This window comes from Micropterus salmoides, unplaced genomic scaffold (assembly GCF_014851395.1).
Source record: "Micropterus salmoides isolate LMB-PRFRI ecotype aquatic unplaced genomic scaffold, ASM1485139v1 Ms_hic_scaffold_2, whole genome shotgun sequence".
Taxonomy (NCBI): domain Eukaryota; kingdom Metazoa; phylum Chordata; class Actinopteri; order Centrarchiformes; family Centrarchidae; genus Micropterus; species Micropterus salmoides.
Window position 1 is genome coordinate 5,361,004 of NW_024041150.1, and position 19,429 is coordinate 5,380,432.

The following is a 19,429-nucleotide window of genomic DNA, read 5'->3' on the forward strand; positions in this document are numbered from 1 at the left end:
AGTCCGCACCTCCTGTAAATCCTGACACATTTTAAACTTCACTTGAAATTAGAACCATGGACGAGTACAGGTGCCTCTCGGAGACGTGCGTTATGAGCACCAGAACCAGACTGAGAGATTTAAGTCTCAGGAAATCTTTTGTAGGTGTTTTTGAGTTAATCGTCTGATCAGAGCACTTCTCAGGTCGACTTTTCTGTATTATAAATTATTTATTCCAAAAATCAGATTTAGAACAGCTGCACCTGTAGAAGTACACCAAAAATATATTAAATTTCAGAAAATAACACATCACACAGCCATTAATGTCTAAACCGCTGGCAACAACAGTGAAGACACCAAAAATGAAAATGTCCAAATTGGGCCCAATTAGCCATTTTTCCCTGCCGTGCTAAAATGTAGGGAGTTAAATGAAAGATCCCCAGCGGTCGAGTTAAAACAGTCCTGTGACTGAAGGAGGATTCATGTTGCTGTTATCGTTGCTGTCACTCACATTAAATCATTCTGTTCCTTCATTCAAACCTGCTGTCACTCTGATACTTTACTTTTCCCTCGTTCCCTCCTACCTGCTTTGTCCTCCTCCTTTTCCTCCCCCCGTTCTTTTTTTCCCTCCTTACCCGTCTGTCTCTTATCCTAATTTCCTTCCTTTTCACATTCTCACTCCGTTCTCCTGTCTCTGCTTCATCTTTCTCCTCCTCTCCTCTTCCCTCCTCCCAGGAGAGACCTTAAAGGAGCAGCAGGTTCCTCGTCACCTCCCCAAACCTTCCTCCTCCTTCTCATCCTCATCAACCAGTCGCCTCCGAGACTTCAAGGAGACCATGAGCAACATCATCCACAGCCGACCCCTCTCCTCCTCTTCCTCCTCCTCTTTACCAGCTGCCGTCCTCTCTGAAATCACCTCCTCCACCATCAACCACCACCTCCCCGCCAGCACCGCCGCTTCCTGCTCCTCCTCCAGTAAGCTCCATGACTGGGAGGCCGACAGCACCAGCAGCGAGTCCAAGTCCAGCTGCTCAGGGGGAGCAGGGTCGGGGAGGTGCCGGCCGGCATGGAGGCCACGAAGGGAGGTGCTCAACATCGACAGCATCTTCAGCCGCGAGAGGCGAAGGCAGGCGGGATACAGCCCGCTCGGCGCCTCCCTGCAAGATGACTGCAGAGCTCCGGCCTCCGAAGGAGCAGACGCCTCCTTCCCAGCCCAGGAGGAGGTCAAGTCTGTCAGACCTGGCTCCTCCTGGACTCTCCCCACTACCTCCAACAGCCACAGGGCGGGTGGAGATGGACCAGGGGGTGGAAGGGGAAGTACAGGAGGTGTTAGAGGAGGGGCAGACCTGCCTCCTCCACCTCCTCCTCCTCCCAGGCTGATCCAGAGGATGGAGAGCGGATACGAGAGCAGCGACAGGAACAGCAGCAGCCCGGTCAGCCTGGACCTGAACCTGGGAGACAGGTGACGACCTCCTGTCCCCGATTCACATCCTTTAGTTTTCAGTATTTGTTTAAATCTGTACATTTATACTATAATAAACTACTAGACTCTATCTGTCCTGTTATATACTGCAAACAGAGCAGCAGCTGTCATTTAACTTTAAGCTGAAATGATTTGTAGGAAATTAGTGATTTTTAAGGAAACCTACAAACACTTTCTTGTTGAAGCTTGAACTGTGACTGTGTCAGAACATTCAAGATAATTATTACTGGATGCCAGTGTGCTCATATGTCATTCTCTTCTCTTCAGGGATTGTGCTGTGAAAAAGCCTTCATCCTCCTCTTCGTCAGGACCGTCATGGAGGAACATCCGGTCGAAGAGCAGTGGAGCTCTGCTGCAGGACCTCAGCTCATCCGGCAGGGGGAGCCTCGGTACGACGTGTGTGTTGTTCGTGTTCGCCTCCTTTTTCCTCGTTTTTCACGTTTGTTGAAACATTTTTAACATCATGAACCGACGCGCGTCTCTTTGTGCCCCGTCTAAACTTCACTTTGCGTTCTGCCGACCTGGAAACTTGTTGAAATGAAAGCGATCGTGCTGCTTTTACCACGTCTTTAAATGGATAGTAAAGCAAACTGAGCCACGGCCTTTCACTTTCAGCTGCTGCCCCTTGAAGCTTTTGCCGTTTAATGGAGCTACAGTGATGAGCGCGTCTTATCTAAACAATACGGTTACATCTCTCCTCTGTAGACGTCATTTTCGGGCCGACGGGGAACCCTCCGCGCAGGCTTTGGTCGTCTTCACTGTTGGAACTCTTGCCCACCACCTTGTTAATGTTAGCTGACTTAAGCTTTGTGTTGCTCACCAACAGCAGCGTTTGCAGTCCAGAGTTTATTAGCTTCTCACGTCATTGCAGCTGACGATGTATTCTGTGTGAACCGGCACAGTGAGCCCTGCCGTCCCATTGGCCAGCCTCGGCACGTCAACACAAACTTAATTTAGGGGCAGGACGCAGGAGGCACGGTCCCTCCTGAGGACGTCTCTTTTAAACAAATTTCCAACGTGATGTGAAAACTACCCGTGTAGGCCGTCTTGCAAGCGCATAGCTGGAGTTCACGGTGATGATTTATGTGTGTGTGTGTGTGTGTGTGTGTGTGCTGACCAGCGCCCCCTGCAGGCCGCAGCGAGCTGGACGAGCTGCAGGAGGAGGTGCAGAGGAGAGCGAGGGAGGAGGAGCAGCAGCGACAGCAGGAGAAGGAGAGGGAGGCGGCGCTCGGCTTTAACCCGCGCCCCAGCAAGTACCTGGACCTGGACCAGCTGCAGATCCAGGGTACACACACACACACACACATTACACTCAGTTGTATCTTTGTATTAACAATGCATCATGGGACATGTGGCTTCTTAGGGTGCAATGAAAGTAGACTCAGGAATAAACTTCTTTTTCAGAGTCATCAGGACTCCACTAGAAGTCAATTTAAATAAGTAAATGTCAATAAATGAGAGATTTCCATCACTGATGGGGTCACTCAGCTGTTAGTTTGTGTGTGCGTGGTCAGCAGGTGTGTTGGACAGCAGGAATGTTCCTCATTGAGCAGCTGAAAGGCCCGACTCAGCCGCCACACAAAGGACACAATGACCCATGCAGTAATAAAGCCTGTGTGTGTGTTTCCAGCTGCTGGCTGCTCTTCACTTTATAATTGTATCACGCTGTTTGTTACTGAGAGCAGATTACGCAGATCTCTGATTCAGAAACCTTTGAGTCAGGAGTCATTACCGTCCTACCTCATCAGTCTGAGAGCAGATTCTCAGAGGTATGTTTCATTAAGAAAATATAAAGGTGCATTTCGGAGCACGTTTCCTGCACACGTCTCTGGCCTTTAACTCTTTGAGTCGTACGCTCAAACCTTCAGCGGCATCTTTCTCTTAACCCTTAACTTTCACTCTCACCTGCTTCCACGAGTGAGTTTTATGGACAGCACAGACCGCCGAAAACAAAAATCTGTCCAGTGAAATGTTAGGTGCTCCGGCGCACTCTGGGGCCGGGAACAAGACTGGATTTAACGAGTTAACTTAAAATGTTCAAAGTACACAGTGTGTGAAATAACACCGTTGCTGTAATCAGTAAAGTGGCGTCCCATTGGATGTACTGATGCAGTCACCTGACATGAAGCAACAAACTGCAGCTCTCTGGCCTCACCCATCAGAAGGGTTTTGCTAGAGGATCCGTGAAGCAGAATCACTAAGTGTGTGTGTGTGTGTGTGTGTTTATCCTGCAGGTAAAGGCGACAGCTTTGAGCGGTGCGTGTCGGAGGCGGAGCTTCTGCTGGACCAGTCGGTGCGTCTGGAGCAGGCGGGCGAGGTCGCCGCTGCGCTGTCGGCGGTCAACGAAGCAGTCTGTAAGCTCCTCCTCTGCTCCCTTCCTGACCCCGCCTCCTCCACTTTACACCCACATCACCTGCCCCCCCCCCCACACACACACTCCAAAATAAACACACTGTGAATGAGGTCACCCCCCCCCCCTGCCCACCAACCCTCTGCTTGGTTGCTAATGGAAACTAGAGGCAGCACAGTGGCTGAGAACATCAACGACCGACACTCCACACACACTCTGCTGGTGTTTTCTCCTCTCTGAACATTTAGACTAATTTCTCTCTCTCATTTCGTTTGATCTGTCAATCATACTTACACACACACACACACACACACACACACACACACACACACTGCCTTGTCCAGCATTCACCATCGTCTGCCGTCACTGCAGCAGCACGACAAACTCTTCAGTCGTTCACCCACAAAAACCTGACCGTCAAAAAACCCCATCAAAACAGAAGAAAAATACAAAACTGTGCCGAAACATCGATCGACAGATTAAAGAAAAGCGCCGCATATACAAAACCGAAGGGAACGAAACATTGAGACATTGAAACCTCCTCTCCCCTAAATCAAAGCCCGTCGGAGCAGCGTCACTTCCAGAAACTGTTCAAGTACAACTTGGGTCTCGTTTTGGTAGTTTAGTCAATCATTTCTGTCAGGAATAATTAACTTGTCATTATCTGGGAACGTGGAGACATCGTTAAATATCAGTTCAGGAAGCAGTCAGGCGATCACGCGGGGTGGAAACAAAGCACCAGGTTCGTCGTCGTATCTACATCCACTCAGCGTTTTTACTGCGTATCAGAATTGATCTCCGTCTATATTAAAAGGACTGAAAACGCACATGAAGTGGCCGCTCACGTCCACTGGGCATGTGCGTGCCGGGGTAAACAGGATGCAGATTGTCTACTCCGCAGCTGCAGAAGATTCGACAATGGAAGAAAGTTCTTCTAGAGACAAAGAGCAGCGATGGTGAAAGAACCACAGCAGAGATTTCTTTGCGTGGAGCGACGACGAGGTGGGACTGTTTCTGAAAGGAACACGGGAGAACGAAGAAGACGGTGGCGGCGGGAAACAGGCTGGGAGTCGTTGCAAAGCAAAAACGGAGACATGCGCAGTACAAGTTCAAAATATTTTAATAAAAACACCAAAACTCTGTCGGCAGCATCGTGTTTCTGCTTTGCGTGACTGATGAGAGCCAATCAGGAAGCCAAACGTGAGCGCCTGCGTCATCGTTTTTTAAAGCCCTCAGTTTTCACCTCTTCGCACTAAAACACTACCCCGGAGGGGAGGCGCACAACGAAAACAATCAGTACGTTGAGTTTGTCGCAGGCGGTCTTTGCTGCTTCTACCTGTCACACCCACAGTTTCCTGTTTTAAATGAAAACATGTCATCAGTATTAATTAGGCCATCATTGGCGACTTGATGTGGCCTTGATGAGTTCTGCGAACCCAGGCATGTTCACAGTCTGACAGTCGGATGAAATCGAGACAACGGCGCTAACTTGGAGAGGTCAGTGTTGTTGTTACTGAATGACTGACAAAACTCCTACAATAAGCTGTTATAATCCGGAACGATCCTTTAACTTGACGGCTCGGTTTGACGTAGTTCGGACATTTGTGGTTGTAATTTTGTTAATTTAACGTTTGATGTCTGAATATAATTTCGCCATTTCATCATTGAGAACTAAACCTGAGTTGTTGTTCTTTTAATATTGTAATTTCTCATGCCTACCATTCCCATAATACACACACAGTCACACATCACCATCATGTCAGCAGTCTGATATTTGATTTTCTGTCAGGTGTATATTTGCTTTTTAAGATTTTTGCATGAAATCATCATAACAAGTTATTTTCTGCATCCTTTTCCTTATTTATTCTTTCCTCTCTTTGTTTTTTTTCCTTTTCTTTCTGTTGTGTATTTTCTGTTGACATGTGACACGGCTGCAGCCAAACTGCAGCTGGTGGCGGCTGAGGGCGGAGCTAGTAGTCACAGCCGGCTGCAGCGCTGCATGAGGAGAGCCCGCAGCCTGCAGCAACGCATGCAACTGCAGCAGCAGCAGCAGCAGCAGCAGCAGCACTCAGAGGCAGGCAGACAGCCGCTGCAGCAACAACAGGAGGAGGGGCAGCAGCTCCAGGAACAGCCCAGGTACCACCTGTAGTCCGCTCAGCCAGAAGTCACGCAGTGTGTCAAATATTTTAGCTGGAATCGCTGGGGAGGATGACTCACAGGCAGGACCAGGTTTTGGTCTCTGCAGAAGATTTGCAGCACCGACCAATCACTGCAACTGACCACTGAAGCAGTCTGACTGCAGCCAGTCGCGTTGAGCGATCAGGAGGTTGAGGTGTCAGTTCAGAGCAGCAGACAAACAACAAACGGCAACATGCAAAACTACAAATGAACAAACTAACACACCAAGACACTCCTGAGGAGGTTGATTTTTAATGTTATAAAGTTTATTTAGAATTAGGGCTGGACAAAAACTTTATCACGATAAAAATTATCGATAATTATCACGATAAGTATCAAATCGTTATTTGTTTTGAGTTTAAAGGCTGATTTTTGCTCCTGTGTGAAAGTTGAAGAAACTTAATGGTTAATTGTGGTTTAACCTTTTCTTTATGGTCAGAACAAACCCTTGATGCCAAACAGTGGATCAGTTCACAAATCAGGCAGAACATTCAAAACAATTCTGATAAAATCTTTGTCAACAAATATGCACAAGTAAAATTAAGTAAAAGCTTTTTTCAGTCCTTTGTCCTCAACAAAATAAACATCCTAATAAAAAATTAAGTCCTTATTCGTATGATTCAAGTGAATAAACTCAAAAATTTGTTGAATATTTATTGAACATTTGTTATATTGTCATGGCTCTTTATTATTTTATTGTCCAGCCCTATTTGAAATACAAAATTGAATAATAAGCCTGATTTATACTTGTGTGGAGAGTCTACGCACGTGGCCACACATTTATTCTTGTCCACTGCGTTGACCGCTGCCGGCCGAGCCAGCTAACTACCAGTTTAGCCCTCCGCTAACTTGAACGGGGGTAATAGTCTCCACGGGGACCCTCTGTAGCCCCGACGTGTAGTTAGTTTAGCCGTAGTAGCACCGACGCTACGTAAAATCTCTTTATTTGTCCCCGTAAGGAAATTAGTTTGCAGAACTAATTCAAAACTAAACACGTTTAAAGAAGAGCTGTGTTGTTTGTTCTGTGCAACACTTTCACAATCTGACTGTAATGAAGACCGCGGCCTCCGGGGGGGCGCTAGCAGCGCTTTAGAGACAACAGAAGTGTTGTCGTGACAAGCAGCTAATTCAGAGGGTGAAACATGGTGAGAGATCGTCGGTACTCCCCAGGAAACACACACACACACACACACACACACACACAGCCCTGTGTTTAGCCAGAGCTCTCAAACGACACCATCTGTTCACATGCTGCAGGCCAACACACACTTATACACACACACACTTATACACACACACACTTATACACACACACACACTTATACACACACACACTTATACACACACACACTTATACACACACACTTATACACACACACAGCCCTGTGTTTAGCCAGAGCTCTCAAACGACACCATCTGTTCACATGCTGCAGGCCAACACACACTTATACACACACACACTTATACACACACACACTTATATACACACACACACACACACACACTTATACACACACACACTTATACACACACACACTTATACACACACACACACACACACACACTTATATACACACACACACTTATACACACACACACACACACACACTTATATACACACACACACACACTTATATACACACACACACACACTTATATACACACACACACACACTTATATACACACACACACTTATATATACACACACACACTTATATACACACACACACTTATATACACACACACACACACACACACACACACACACACAGGTCCTAATATCTCTCTCTCTCTCTCTCTCTCTCTCTCTCTCTCTCTCTCTCTCTCTCTCTCTCTCTCTCTCTGTGCAGTGAAAAGCCTCTCTCGCTCCAAATACTTCTGACAGAGAGACAGGGCGACCAATCAGCTGCCTGTAAGGACCAGCAGATCCCGCCTCTCTCTCCCTGCCTTGTTAAGCCCCTCCCTCCCAAAATGAATTCAGTGTCTGACCCCGCCTCCAGTGCCGGGGCCCTTATAGCTTCACCGAGGCAGGACAGCAGCTCTCACATCAGGAAACCCCTAACCAACACCAGGTCCCTCCCTGCTCTGTGCGTGGACACCTGGGAGCAGAGCCCACTAGGCGACTTGGCCCCACCCCCTCCACCTGAGGAGCCGGACCATCCCCCCCAGTGGGCCAGAACGCCTCCTGTCTCCATCTCAGCACAGGCCCCACCCAAGCCATACCCCCGAACCCCGTCGCCTGTTGGCACCTGCGACAGGCGTCCTCAGATGGAGGAGGAGCCATATTACACAAGACACCCACAGGCCACGCCCCCTGCGTCTAACCCCGTCTCCAGACCAGCCCCGCCCCATTCCACCTACCCAGCCAGGAACTGGTCCTGCTTACACCTGGACCGACCTGATGTTGTTGATTCTCCTGTAGACCTGCCAGTCAGCTCGCACCTTTACTCCCCAGACCCCCCTTCCAACACCCTCCCGCCTCCTGCAAGCCGGCCCGGTCTGCCCTCCTCGCCGCCCCCCAGCCAGGACTTCAGATCCGCCCTGCCTGTGGAGTGCTGGGCAGAAAACGTCAACCGATACTACGACTCCCAGAACGCAACAGAAGGCGACGGAGCGGCGGCGCCCGACGAGGAGCTGTCGGAGCTGGACTCTCTGTACCAGGCCAGTCTGCTGGCTCCCAGCGTGCACCGGGGCAGCCGTGGAGTCAGTCCTCAGCCAGTCAGCAACAAGCCAGGTAGGAACTGCACAGTCAGAGGCAAGAGCCAAAAACGTCGAGGTAAAAGAAGAACCTGTAGACATATGGATGATAAAACAAAATCGACTCCAGCTGTTTCTTCTTGGCCGTACTCCTGATCGACGTTAAGCTGCCGTCAACAAGACTAAACACTTCAGCTCCAGAGTGTTATTTCCATCAAAAGTCTAGATTAGAGGGCAGGCTTTTATTTTCTGTCTCAAATTGATACCATGTTAAAAAACAAGCAGCGTTGGGCGGGCCCTTGCATGTGTAGCGCGTCGAGGTGTGAGGCGACCGCGTTGCAGATGTGCGGCTGTGAATTTGCAACGTGCTTCGGACACTGCACGAAGGTGTTAATCGTCACTTCCTGTGTCCCCTTTGTGGCGCCGCATAGCACTTGGCGCTATGACTATAACTGAATATCGGCATGTATATGTGTTCAGGGCGGGACTCTTATCAAACGTGTAAAATTTGGTACAGATCTTAGATTGGACGGTCAAGTTACAACAACTTCCTGTGTCTTGGCGAAGCCACCGCCACACCGTTAACCAAAAACTCACAAGTTTTACAACATGGCATTGTCAACGTGTTAAGGGTTTTCTGGGAAAGTAGGAGTAGTACATTACAGTGTAAAACGTATCATTTCCTGTTGCCAGCAGGTGGCGCTATGACCTGGAGTGGATATTGGCATATGGATGTGTTCAGGACGGGACTCTTATTATACATATAAAATTTGATGCAGATATGAGGATGTACACTGAAGTTTTAACAACTTCCTGTTTCACGGCAAATCATCGATTTTTGACAGAACGCCACGGGCAAACTGGTCGACTGGTAATAACCGTTTGTACAACTTTTAATCGTCAATGCCTTTAGAAGGCACAGCGAAAATTCAAAGTCGATCGGACTAATTCCCTAGGAGGAGTTGGTTAAAGTACAGAGTGTGTAAATCGACAAAAATGACCATTAAATCCAAAACGGCTGACTTCCTGTTCGGTGTCGGGCATCGCTCCAAGAGGCTTTTTTGTGCGTCTGGACATGATACACGTACCACAGAGTTTTCGTACACGTAGGTGAAACTTAGTCAATACTGACATGGTGTAGGTTAGATTTATATCTCTCCAATGCAGCGTAGTTTAAAACTCAGTTCAAAGGCTTCTATTGAGGTGTTTTTATGCACGAACTGGAGATGTGTAATAAAAACAGGTGAGTGGAAAAGCACTTGTCTCCCCTTGGTTCTGCAGAAACAGACAGAGTTAGTACTGCACCTGCTGTTCTTAATATATATATATGTGTGTGTGTAGGTGTGAGGAGAATGCTGTCAGGATCTGGACGGTCCAAAACGCCGACGGCTGAGATCGAGCGATTCGCCTACAGAACACCGGTTGCACCTGTTCATAAGGTACCGACTGACTGACTATTAAACATTTTATGGTTAACACACAGATTTGATCTGATACTGACCTGATTAAGCGGACTGGGTTCCAGCCAGACGATCCAAATGTTGTGCGTCAGCTGATGAGTTTGAAACTGAAAGAAATGTGTTGTTGGAAAGATATGAGATACAAGAGCTCTGCTGCAGGCTTCATTAGCCACTTCTAGCCTGTCAGAGGAAGAGTTGCATTGTGAGTAATGTAGGCTGCAGGTGTTTGGACATTAATTAGAATAATGGAAAGAGGTTTTGTTTTTACTGAGCACCTGGCGTCTCTTTCAATTATTTTATTGTTCCTCAGACGCCATTTTTTGGACGAGGATTGTGAGATCCTTCCGTTTTGTTCAAATACAAGATTTATTATTCAGAAAAAACAAAAACAAATTCTCCGTGGTTGACTTTCAACAGAACCTATAAACTTAAACTCTTCAGATAATCTTACAATACGATCACTAATTAGTTTCAGTCCTCCTCTCTCACTCAAACACCTGGTGACCTGGTGAGGAGGAGTGGAGGTAATCATTTTTACCAACATTAGTTCATAGTTATTTCAAAAGTTTCCTAAATCAAAATCCAGAGTCTATATTTTTTGATCTCAATATTTCAACAGAAAGAATAATATACATTCAAATCATCTTGTTTTGCTATAAATTAGTGACTTAATCGGAATAAACTTTTTATGACTCCAATTTCCATGTTTTTATGGATGAATAAATTTAACCTGGAGGGAAACGAGTGTCTTGAAAAAGTAAAGTATGTGTACAAAGTATACAGTTGGACAGCTGTGCAGTAATGTTACACTGTAAAAAACTTGAAGGCAGATGTGCTGCAGCTCAGTGTTTGCCACACATAGACTTTTTGCATAGATGCGATCTATAACAAGACACGGTGGATATTTAACAAGCGCAGACCAGGTAAAGCGACAAGAACACACCGGTGCAGATGCCATCCGGTGGTTTCGTCTTTACGATAGGCTACGTCATTAAGCCTCCTCTACATGCGCCGCACCTGCTGGTGTGAAAACACGAGTTCTGTGTCTTTTCAGCGGCTTTATAAAACTGTACAGCTTTCGGGGAATTCAGATAATCTTGTGAAGTTTGCAGCCCTGATTGGGTGTCACTACACAGAAAGTACCACAGGTGTTTCCAGGTAACAACAAGGTGCAGCATCAAACATCCGTACAGTTTTATGGTCAAACAAAACGAGAATGTTTGGAACTTCAGCATTATTATATCCTAACTACCAAATTTTGACTTCCAAGAATTTCCGTGTGATTTTGAAGGTGCTTACTTAACTTTAAAGACGTTATTACCGAGCGTGTGAAGCGCTACCCCGTGAACTTAACTCCTCCTCTGTCCTCCGTGCAGCAGCCGTCAGGTGAAGACGAGAGCTACAGCGCAGAAAACCTGCGACGCATCGCCCGCAGCCTGAGTGGAACCGTCATCGGGTCTCGACCCCAAAACCTCGGCCCCTCCCACAGCTGCGTAAGTCTCACACACACACACACACACACACACACACACATCATCACCTCCCTCCACTGGGAGTTTTCCTTAACGGCGTGCTGCCACCTTGTGTTTGCACGATGTAACTGCAGCCAGTGTGACTGTAATGAGACTGGTCAGAAAGGCAAACACAAATCTTGACATTACAGCTTATAATAATAATTTAGACATCAGCACTGCGTGTCAGCAGTAATACAGCTTTAGTAATCCGCGCTGTGATCAGTCTGTCACGCTCTCTGCCGGAGACTGAAACGTCCGGACAGCCGTTGGTTCAGATATTCACAAACATGTGGTGGTGATTTTTCATGTAGTGCTACCCACAGGTCAGGATTTCCTCTTGTCCATCACATGTCACCTCTACAGCTAATAACCGAGCTGTACTTTAAGATTAACCAGTGGTGGACAAAGTACGCAAATCCTGTACCTGAGTGAAAGTACAGATATCCTTCTTGAAATCACTCCACTAAAGGTAGAAGTCTTCAATTTAACTATAAAAGTACCTGCATTTAAAAATACTCAAGTATTTAACAGTGAAAAGTACTATGATGCTTCTGTTTGTTTGGTTGCTGATGTAATATAAAAAACGATCATCTAAATTTTGCCAATTAATTCAATCAGCTAATGGCGTCAGCTGTAATTTATGAGAAAACATCCTTTTTTGTAAACTCTTCATGTGTTTTGTGTGTAAAAAGTACAATATCTCCGTCTGAGATGGACGAGGAGAAGAAATTACTCAAGTAAAATACAAGTACCTCAAATTTGTTCTTAACTTGAGTAAATGTACTTACTGTCCACCACTGACGTTAACAGCATGATCACATTTTAACATTAAGTTAGCACTTGGTCGTCAGGAGAAGTGCCTGTGAACGCATCAGACTGACTGAAAGACGAGGTTAGGATAGCGCAGCATTTTATTTGATTTAATTAATTTAAAGTATATATATTTTTACACTTTTCACTGCAGTTAGTGCTAAACTACAAAGTTCTCTGAAGGAAACGTCCTTTAAGTTGTTTCACAGATCTTTAAAGTGTTGAAAAACATGTGGATCCGTGTTCAGCCAGTTTATATTATTAAATTTAGCTTCATGATTTTATTGTGACGGAGACACCCTGTCTAACTAATTAGCGTCATTTGGGTTCCTTAAAGAACCTCTTTCTTAACCAACGAACACAGAGGAACTTAAATAAATACATTTAAAATGGCACGACATTAAAGAATGTTGCATCATTCTGTAAAACCCCTTTACCGCCCCTGAACCTGCTGCTGCTTCCTCCTCTCTGTTGCCGCTGGCGTTGAGCCATCTTGTATTCAGCCCTCAGGATTCGCCTCAGGCCGGCGCATTAAAGATTGATCGCTGATTTAGTTCTCCCCTTAAGCTTTTAACCTCGGCGCTTCGCTGCCTGATGTGAACCGACAGCTGAGCTTTGACTCCAGATATCACCGTCGAATCCTCGCGGCCCCACCGAAGCCTGATGTTTCCCCTCAGCCGCAGGGTGAGCCGGGCAGATTGTGTCTGCAGCTGAAACATTCAAGCTCGCATGGCTGCGGCATTAAACTGAAAACGTCCTCTTCGGAGTCTGACCTGCAGTCAGTGGTTATCTGAAGGAACAGCTTATCGCCGTATAGCCATTCCCTTCACGGCTAAAGTGAAAGGAGTCTCTGCACGAGAGGGGCGTCTCTATATTGAATCACCTGTTGACATCATTCGTTTCCCTTCAGTATAAAAGGTCAGCTCACCTGTGTTCTGTACCTGAGACGTTGCTGCTGTTACACAGCGCGTTCCAGGGACGCACCGAATGTTCGGCCACCGAAATGAACCGTCCGAAAGTAGCCCAAAAAAAAGCACTTTCGGTGTTCGGCCTAATAAGTCAGAAGATTTTACTGAACAATTATGTTTTGACATGTCGGCAGTGTGGAAGCATTTTAAAGTGTCTGAGAAAGAAAAGTGTTTTTTCCTCAGTGTTTCCCACAGGATGTGGACAGACTATGGTGGGGGGGCCCGGGGGGGGGTCCAGGGCCCGCGGGGGCCCGAGGGGGTCCGGTAAAGTAAATTACATGCGTTTACTTTTAATGGACACATGTAATATGATTTATACTTTCTGTGAATATATAATCCAATCCTGTACAGACGTCTTATTTTGAAAACCGGACGTTGTCACATGCGTTTCCGCCTAAATCCATCCAGTCCGACCCGGTTTGATAAATAATGTTGTAACATGAAGACTTCACAGCCTCTCTTCAGGCAGGACTCTCTAACCTGCCTGTCAGCTCGCTGTGGGCTGCTTCACTTACCGTAAAGGCTTGAATACGTGTGCACTCCAAATGTAGGTGCGGCCAGCTTCATCTCTTTCTCAGAAAGGAGAGACAGAAACACTCAAAGCGGTTCTTTTCTAAGAAATCAGCCACAGATGGAGCCGATGTGCTGAAATGCTTCCACACTGCCGACACATCAAAACATAATTGTTCGGTAAAATTTATTGTCTTTTGCCTTATTGGGCCGAACACCAGAAGTGCTTTTTTATTTATTTTTTAAGTTGTTGTTGCTATTTTTGGCCATTTAATTTCGGTGGATTCGCTGCATCCTTAATCTTCCCTGTACCATTTTCCCACAGGAGGCCTTTGTCTCCTGCCAGGCCGTTGTTCTTAATTTACTTGCCTGGTAAAATAAAGGTACAACAAATATATAAAAATATTTCCTCTCGCCGGCTGTAGAAGGTAACGTCGTGATTCCACGTTCTGCACCTGGAAACTAAAGTGAGCTCTGCTGCAGGAGGAGGTTCAGTGTCCTGGAGAAATGAGTTATTAAACTGGTGAAGTGTTTCCTGAAGTGTCCCGTTGCTCTGAAGCTGGATTAGCAGCTGCTTGCTAACAGGTGTGCTCAGTCACCTTTTTTTCATTCCTAGACAAATGAACTTGCATCTCAGAGATGCAAGAGCTCCAACATTGATCACATGTCTGACTTTTAATTGAGTTTTATTTCATCCAGTCATTTTTCACGGTGTTCCCTCCATCATGTTAACTCGTTTCATTTTTTACCCCCTCCCCTCTTTTTTCTTTTCCATTCTCCTTTTCTTCTACTTGATCTCATATTCGACCCTTTTCTCATCTCATTTCCTTCCTCTTGTTTCTTTCTTTGTCCCTCTCACTCCTCTCTGTCGCACCTCCTCCTCCATCTTCCTCCATGTTTTCCTCTCCTCCTCATTATCCCGTTCTTTCTTTGATCTGTCCTCCTCTTCACCCTGAAGGACCCCTCTGTGTCCAGGCCCCCCCTCAGACATGCCGACCTTCACTCCTCCTCCTCCTCCTCCTCCCTCCTCCGTCGCCCCAGCACCTCCTCCCTGCACCTCCCTTCCTCCTCCTCCACCTCCCTCATTACAGATCACTCCCACCACCACCAACCCCGACACCACGGCCCCTCAGCTCCTGCACCTCCTCCGCCGCACCCCCCCTCGCAGACATCACGGCCCCCGAGCTCGGGCCTCTCATCCTGGGGACTCTCAGGTAACCTGCCGGCCCTCCGCCTCCGCTCTCCACCAGCCAAACAGTTTCTCCTTTTTCTTTTATCTGTTCATTGATTATTCATTCCATCATTCCGCAGCAGGAGTTTTAAAATCCGAGGGAAAGTAAATGGATCATTTATCCAGAAGGAATGTTCTCCTGTGTGCTCAGACTTCATGTTAGGATCTGTTTATCTAACAATGTCTCAGACTTATTATTATTATGGTCCACCAGAAATAAGTATTCAGGATCAACTAAAATTCAGCGCAGGAGGGAAAAATCTTTTAATACCGTGCGTTATGTTTTATTCTAAAATCTTATTTATCTTTATTTCATATGTTTAAAATAATCACTCATGTGCCTCTAGGGTCCAGTAAAATAAAATGCGTTTCTGTCACTGAGTTCGTTTCCAGCATTAACTCGTGATATTTCTCTGCATCATAAAGGCGGAGAAATCATACGACACGACTAATAGCTCGATAACGTGAGCGGTGTTGTGGGTTAGCAAACCGCTACAGCAGCATGTCGTGGTGACCTGAACGCCTGTGGGCAGGTCATTCAAACATTTAGCTCGCGTGGTCTGATTCAAGAGATTCATTTGTTTCCTCCCACCTGCCAACTGAAATTCAGTTTCTCTAAATGTCAACATGTTCACTTTACAGCTTTGTGCTCTAATTGTTTCTCCTCCTCCTTTTCCTCCTCCTCCTTCTTTTCCTGCTCCTCCTGCTCCTTCTTCTGCTCCTCCTGCTCTTTCTTCTGCTCCTGCTGCTCATCCTCCTCCTGCTGATCCTCCTCCTGCTGCTGCTCCTTCTGCTCATCCTGATCCTCCTCCTGCTGCTCCTCCTGCTCCTCCTCCTGCTGATCCTTCTGCTCCTCCTCCTCCTGCTCTTCCTCCTGCTGCTCCTTCTGCTCATCCTGATCCTCCTGCTGATCCTCCTGCTGCTCCTCCTCCTCCTGCTCTTCCTCCTCCTGCTCTTCCTCCTGCTGCTCCTCCTCCTCCTGCTGCTCCTCCTGCTGCTCCTCCTGCTCTTCCTCCTCCTGCTCTTCCTCCTGCTGCTCCTCCTCCTCCTGCTGCTCCTCCTGCTGCTCCTCCTGCTCCTCCTCCTCCTGCTCCTCCTCCTCCTCCTGCTCTTCCTCCTGCTGCTCCTCCTGCTCCTCCTCCTCCTCCTCAGGTGTCCAGCAGCAGTTTCTGGTTGTGTCTGACCGGCGTCCGGCTGTCTCAGGTCAAAGCCTCCACAGCGTCGCGCTGAGTTACGGCACTCTGCCCCGGGCTCCTCGCCGAGCCCCGCCTCCCTCCAACACCGCCTCCCTCCCCAGGCCCAGAGTCTCCTCCGGTCCGGCCCCCCTGCCGGCTCCACAGAATCTGTACGCCACCCTGTCTTACCCTCGTCGCTCAGCCAACACCGCCTCTAACGGTCACTACCGGCAACCATCGCTGCCCGGCAACGCTCCGCAGCACCTCGGCCCCCCGCAGCCGCTCCGCCTGGACATGCCCCCTGAGAGCGACTGGCGCCGTGACACGGACTACAGGACCGTCCGACCCAGCTCCTCCTGGGACCCCCGCACCGCTCGCCTCCGCCAGCCCCCCCCGGCCCCGCCCCGCAGGGACCCCCAGCTCTGCTCGCTCTGCCAGCAGCTTCCCGCGGAGCCGTCCCGTCCCTACTGCCTGTCCTGTGGCGCCTACGTGGCTCGGTTCCGCCCGGCCAGCTGATCAGACCCCCCCCCCCCCCCCCCCTTTCATTTTAAAGCTTTTCTTCTGTTCCACAAGTCTCGTATCCGTCGCCACGAGCTCCACGGCGAGGATCCAGACAGACGGAACGTGACGTCTCTGTATTTAAAATGTGCCAACACGTTGGTGGATAAAACTCTCTGATTGGCTCCGATCATCAGGCGGGAGACACGACAAGCCGCAGCCACACAGACGCACCTGCACTGATGCAGAGGTGATTCTGACCCGGGGCGGGACGGCGACCTGCTAACCTGCTGTCTGTTCAGAAAACTGAGACCGGTAATCAATAAATTAGTCGGGAGCTCTTATTACTCACTTTATCCACCGGGTGTCAGATCAACATAAACAACATGTTTATTTACGGCTCAGTATTTAACTCGGCTGATCTTCCAGGTTCAGTTTCTTACGTGATGATGAACGGAGTGCGTTTGGGCTTTGGACTGTCGGTCGCCTCTCGTGTTTGAGGACGTCGTGATCCTCATTTTCTGACATTCTTCAAACCAAACGATTAATTTGATAATTCATGAAAAGAGTCTGCGGTCTCGATGTGCGTCTTACCGGGTCAGCGCCGACAGAAGACGCTCGAACCGCTTCCTCAAAGATAAAACGATCAGCTCTACTTTTTTTTTGTTTGTTTAGAGTTTAAAATCTACACACAACACCCTGTTTCTATTTTAAATGTGCCAGCTTTTATTTTGAAAGCATGTTTCAGTGTTTTTATAATGAAGTTGCTTCGTGATCATTTCTAAAGATGCACAGACTCAAACAGCTGCTGGACTAGCCGATCTTTGAATTCAGTTTTGCAGGTACTGCCTGTAGACCGGAACACTTTTTGTTTTACAAAGCAAAGAAGAAATGTTCAAGTCAAGCTCGATGTTTGCGTGCATTTGACCGAAGAATCGGATCAGGGCTCGCCCTCGCTCTGCGATCAAAGCCCCGGATCGCTGCGTCACTAACAAAGTGCTGAACGTTTCATTAGGGGTCAAACAGATTTCATCTGACCAACAGTCTAAACACAAACACAAATCCACTGCTTCACATCAGTGAAGCTGGAAGCAGGAGAGCTTTTGCGCGGTTTATCTGTAAAAAATAAAACACAAACAAAACAAGAACGATCGACGCAGATGATCGACGAGTCTCTTCAGCCTCGGAGGGTTGAATCTGACAGCAGGTGGGAAAAGGAGAATAGGCGGCCGGGAGCAGAGTGTTAGTGAACAGACAGCAGCTGCGCAAACCTCAACAGGAAATGAAGGACAGCGGAGACACGACAGGAAGGAGAAGAGGAGCTTTTGAAGGAGTTGGTCTCTCGTTTGAATATAAATCTACTCTACTTATTACTCTATTTATTTTTGTAGGCTAGGAGTTGTGCGTAGATGAATCTATTCTACCTGCCTAACATGAATATACTCTCTCCTATAGACCTGATCTAATTTTCTAAAGGCAGTTAGCCGCCTTGTTTGGGATGTGGAGCCTTCTTATATTGTACACGAGGCTGATTTCTGTCTTCTCAGAGCGCATTTAGATTATTAACAAAGCTTTTATTTTGACAGAGTTGCAGCTAATATTTAGCATGACGTATCATAGCCTTGAGAGATTCGCTCGACGTCGGTGTACTTCTATCGTAATCATGATATATATGCAGATCTGTTTTAGTGCAGCGACTCGACTGCATGTAACTCTACTTTAGTGCACTTCAGAAGTGTTGACGATAGATTTCTTTCATGTGCTCGTTGCCGGTTTCCTTTTGACATCTCTCCCGTTGTTCAGGGAGACGCTTCTTTACACGTAGGAGCTCGTTTTTGTACTTTAGATGATGAAGGAATGTGACTTCTGCAGAGTTGATCTTTCCTATACTGCCAAGAACCCGGGGCTGACCCCGCCCGCCTGGTGCTCTAGGTGAGCTAAAGCAAACAAACCCAAGTCTGGTCTGAAGTCTGAGTCCTTTCACCTGCCGTCGCTCTGCAGATTACGCTTAAAGCTCGGAGGAGCTGAACAGGATTCGATCATTTCGTCGCTCCAAACCAAAATTCAACCTCTCACCTGGCAGGAAGTCTTCTTTTCAAAATAATTTAATTTATCTCTGACGTTTTTCAGACCAGACCTGAGTTCACAGTGATGATGATGATGATTCAAGTGAAGAGAAGTTATTTTTTCACCATGTCGAACTTGTGTTTTTGACTTTTTGCTTCGCCAGATTTAATTTTGTTTTTTTGTTTTTGGGTATATTTTTGATGCTTATTTTTCTACACTGTAGACTTAACCGAGATGATACGATGATTAAAATGTTTAAAGGAAAAGTTCATTGTGTCTTTGTCTTGATTCTTATTTTAGTAGCTGTTGAGCCTGCGGTGTTGATGAGGCACTGCGACCCGTCCACCATCGTGTCCCTGAGCAAGACTTAACCCCTCGTTGCTCCAGAGGCGTGCGACCTCTGACATACACAGCAATTGTAAGTTACTTTGGATAAAAGCATCAGCTAAATGAAGAAAATGTAAATTCTGGAAGACTACAACTTCACAAATTTACTACCAGTGAATGT

General features: G+C 47.2%; 1 protein-coding gene across 1 annotated transcript in view; it reads left to right on the top strand.

The window, feature by feature from the left end:
• Positions 1-18,539, top strand: part of LOC119913449 (inactive ubiquitin carboxyl-terminal hydrolase 54-like) — a 34,619-nt gene extending 16,080 nt beyond the window's left edge. Inside the window, 10 exon segments of the mRNA XM_038732879.1 lie at positions 715-1,441; positions 1,730-1,851; positions 2,583-2,747; positions 3,697-3,816; positions 5,750-5,948; positions 7,842-8,725; positions 10,030-10,127; positions 11,525-11,641; positions 14,909-15,164; positions 16,334-18,539. Of these exon segments, the coding sequence (XP_038588807.1) occupies positions 715-1,441; positions 1,730-1,851; positions 2,583-2,747; positions 3,697-3,816; positions 5,750-5,948; positions 7,842-8,725; positions 10,030-10,127; positions 11,525-11,641; positions 14,909-15,164; positions 16,334-16,872 (3,227 nt within the window). The 3' untranslated portion in view covers positions 16,873-18,539.
• Positions 18,540-19,429: the final 890 nt, after the last annotated feature.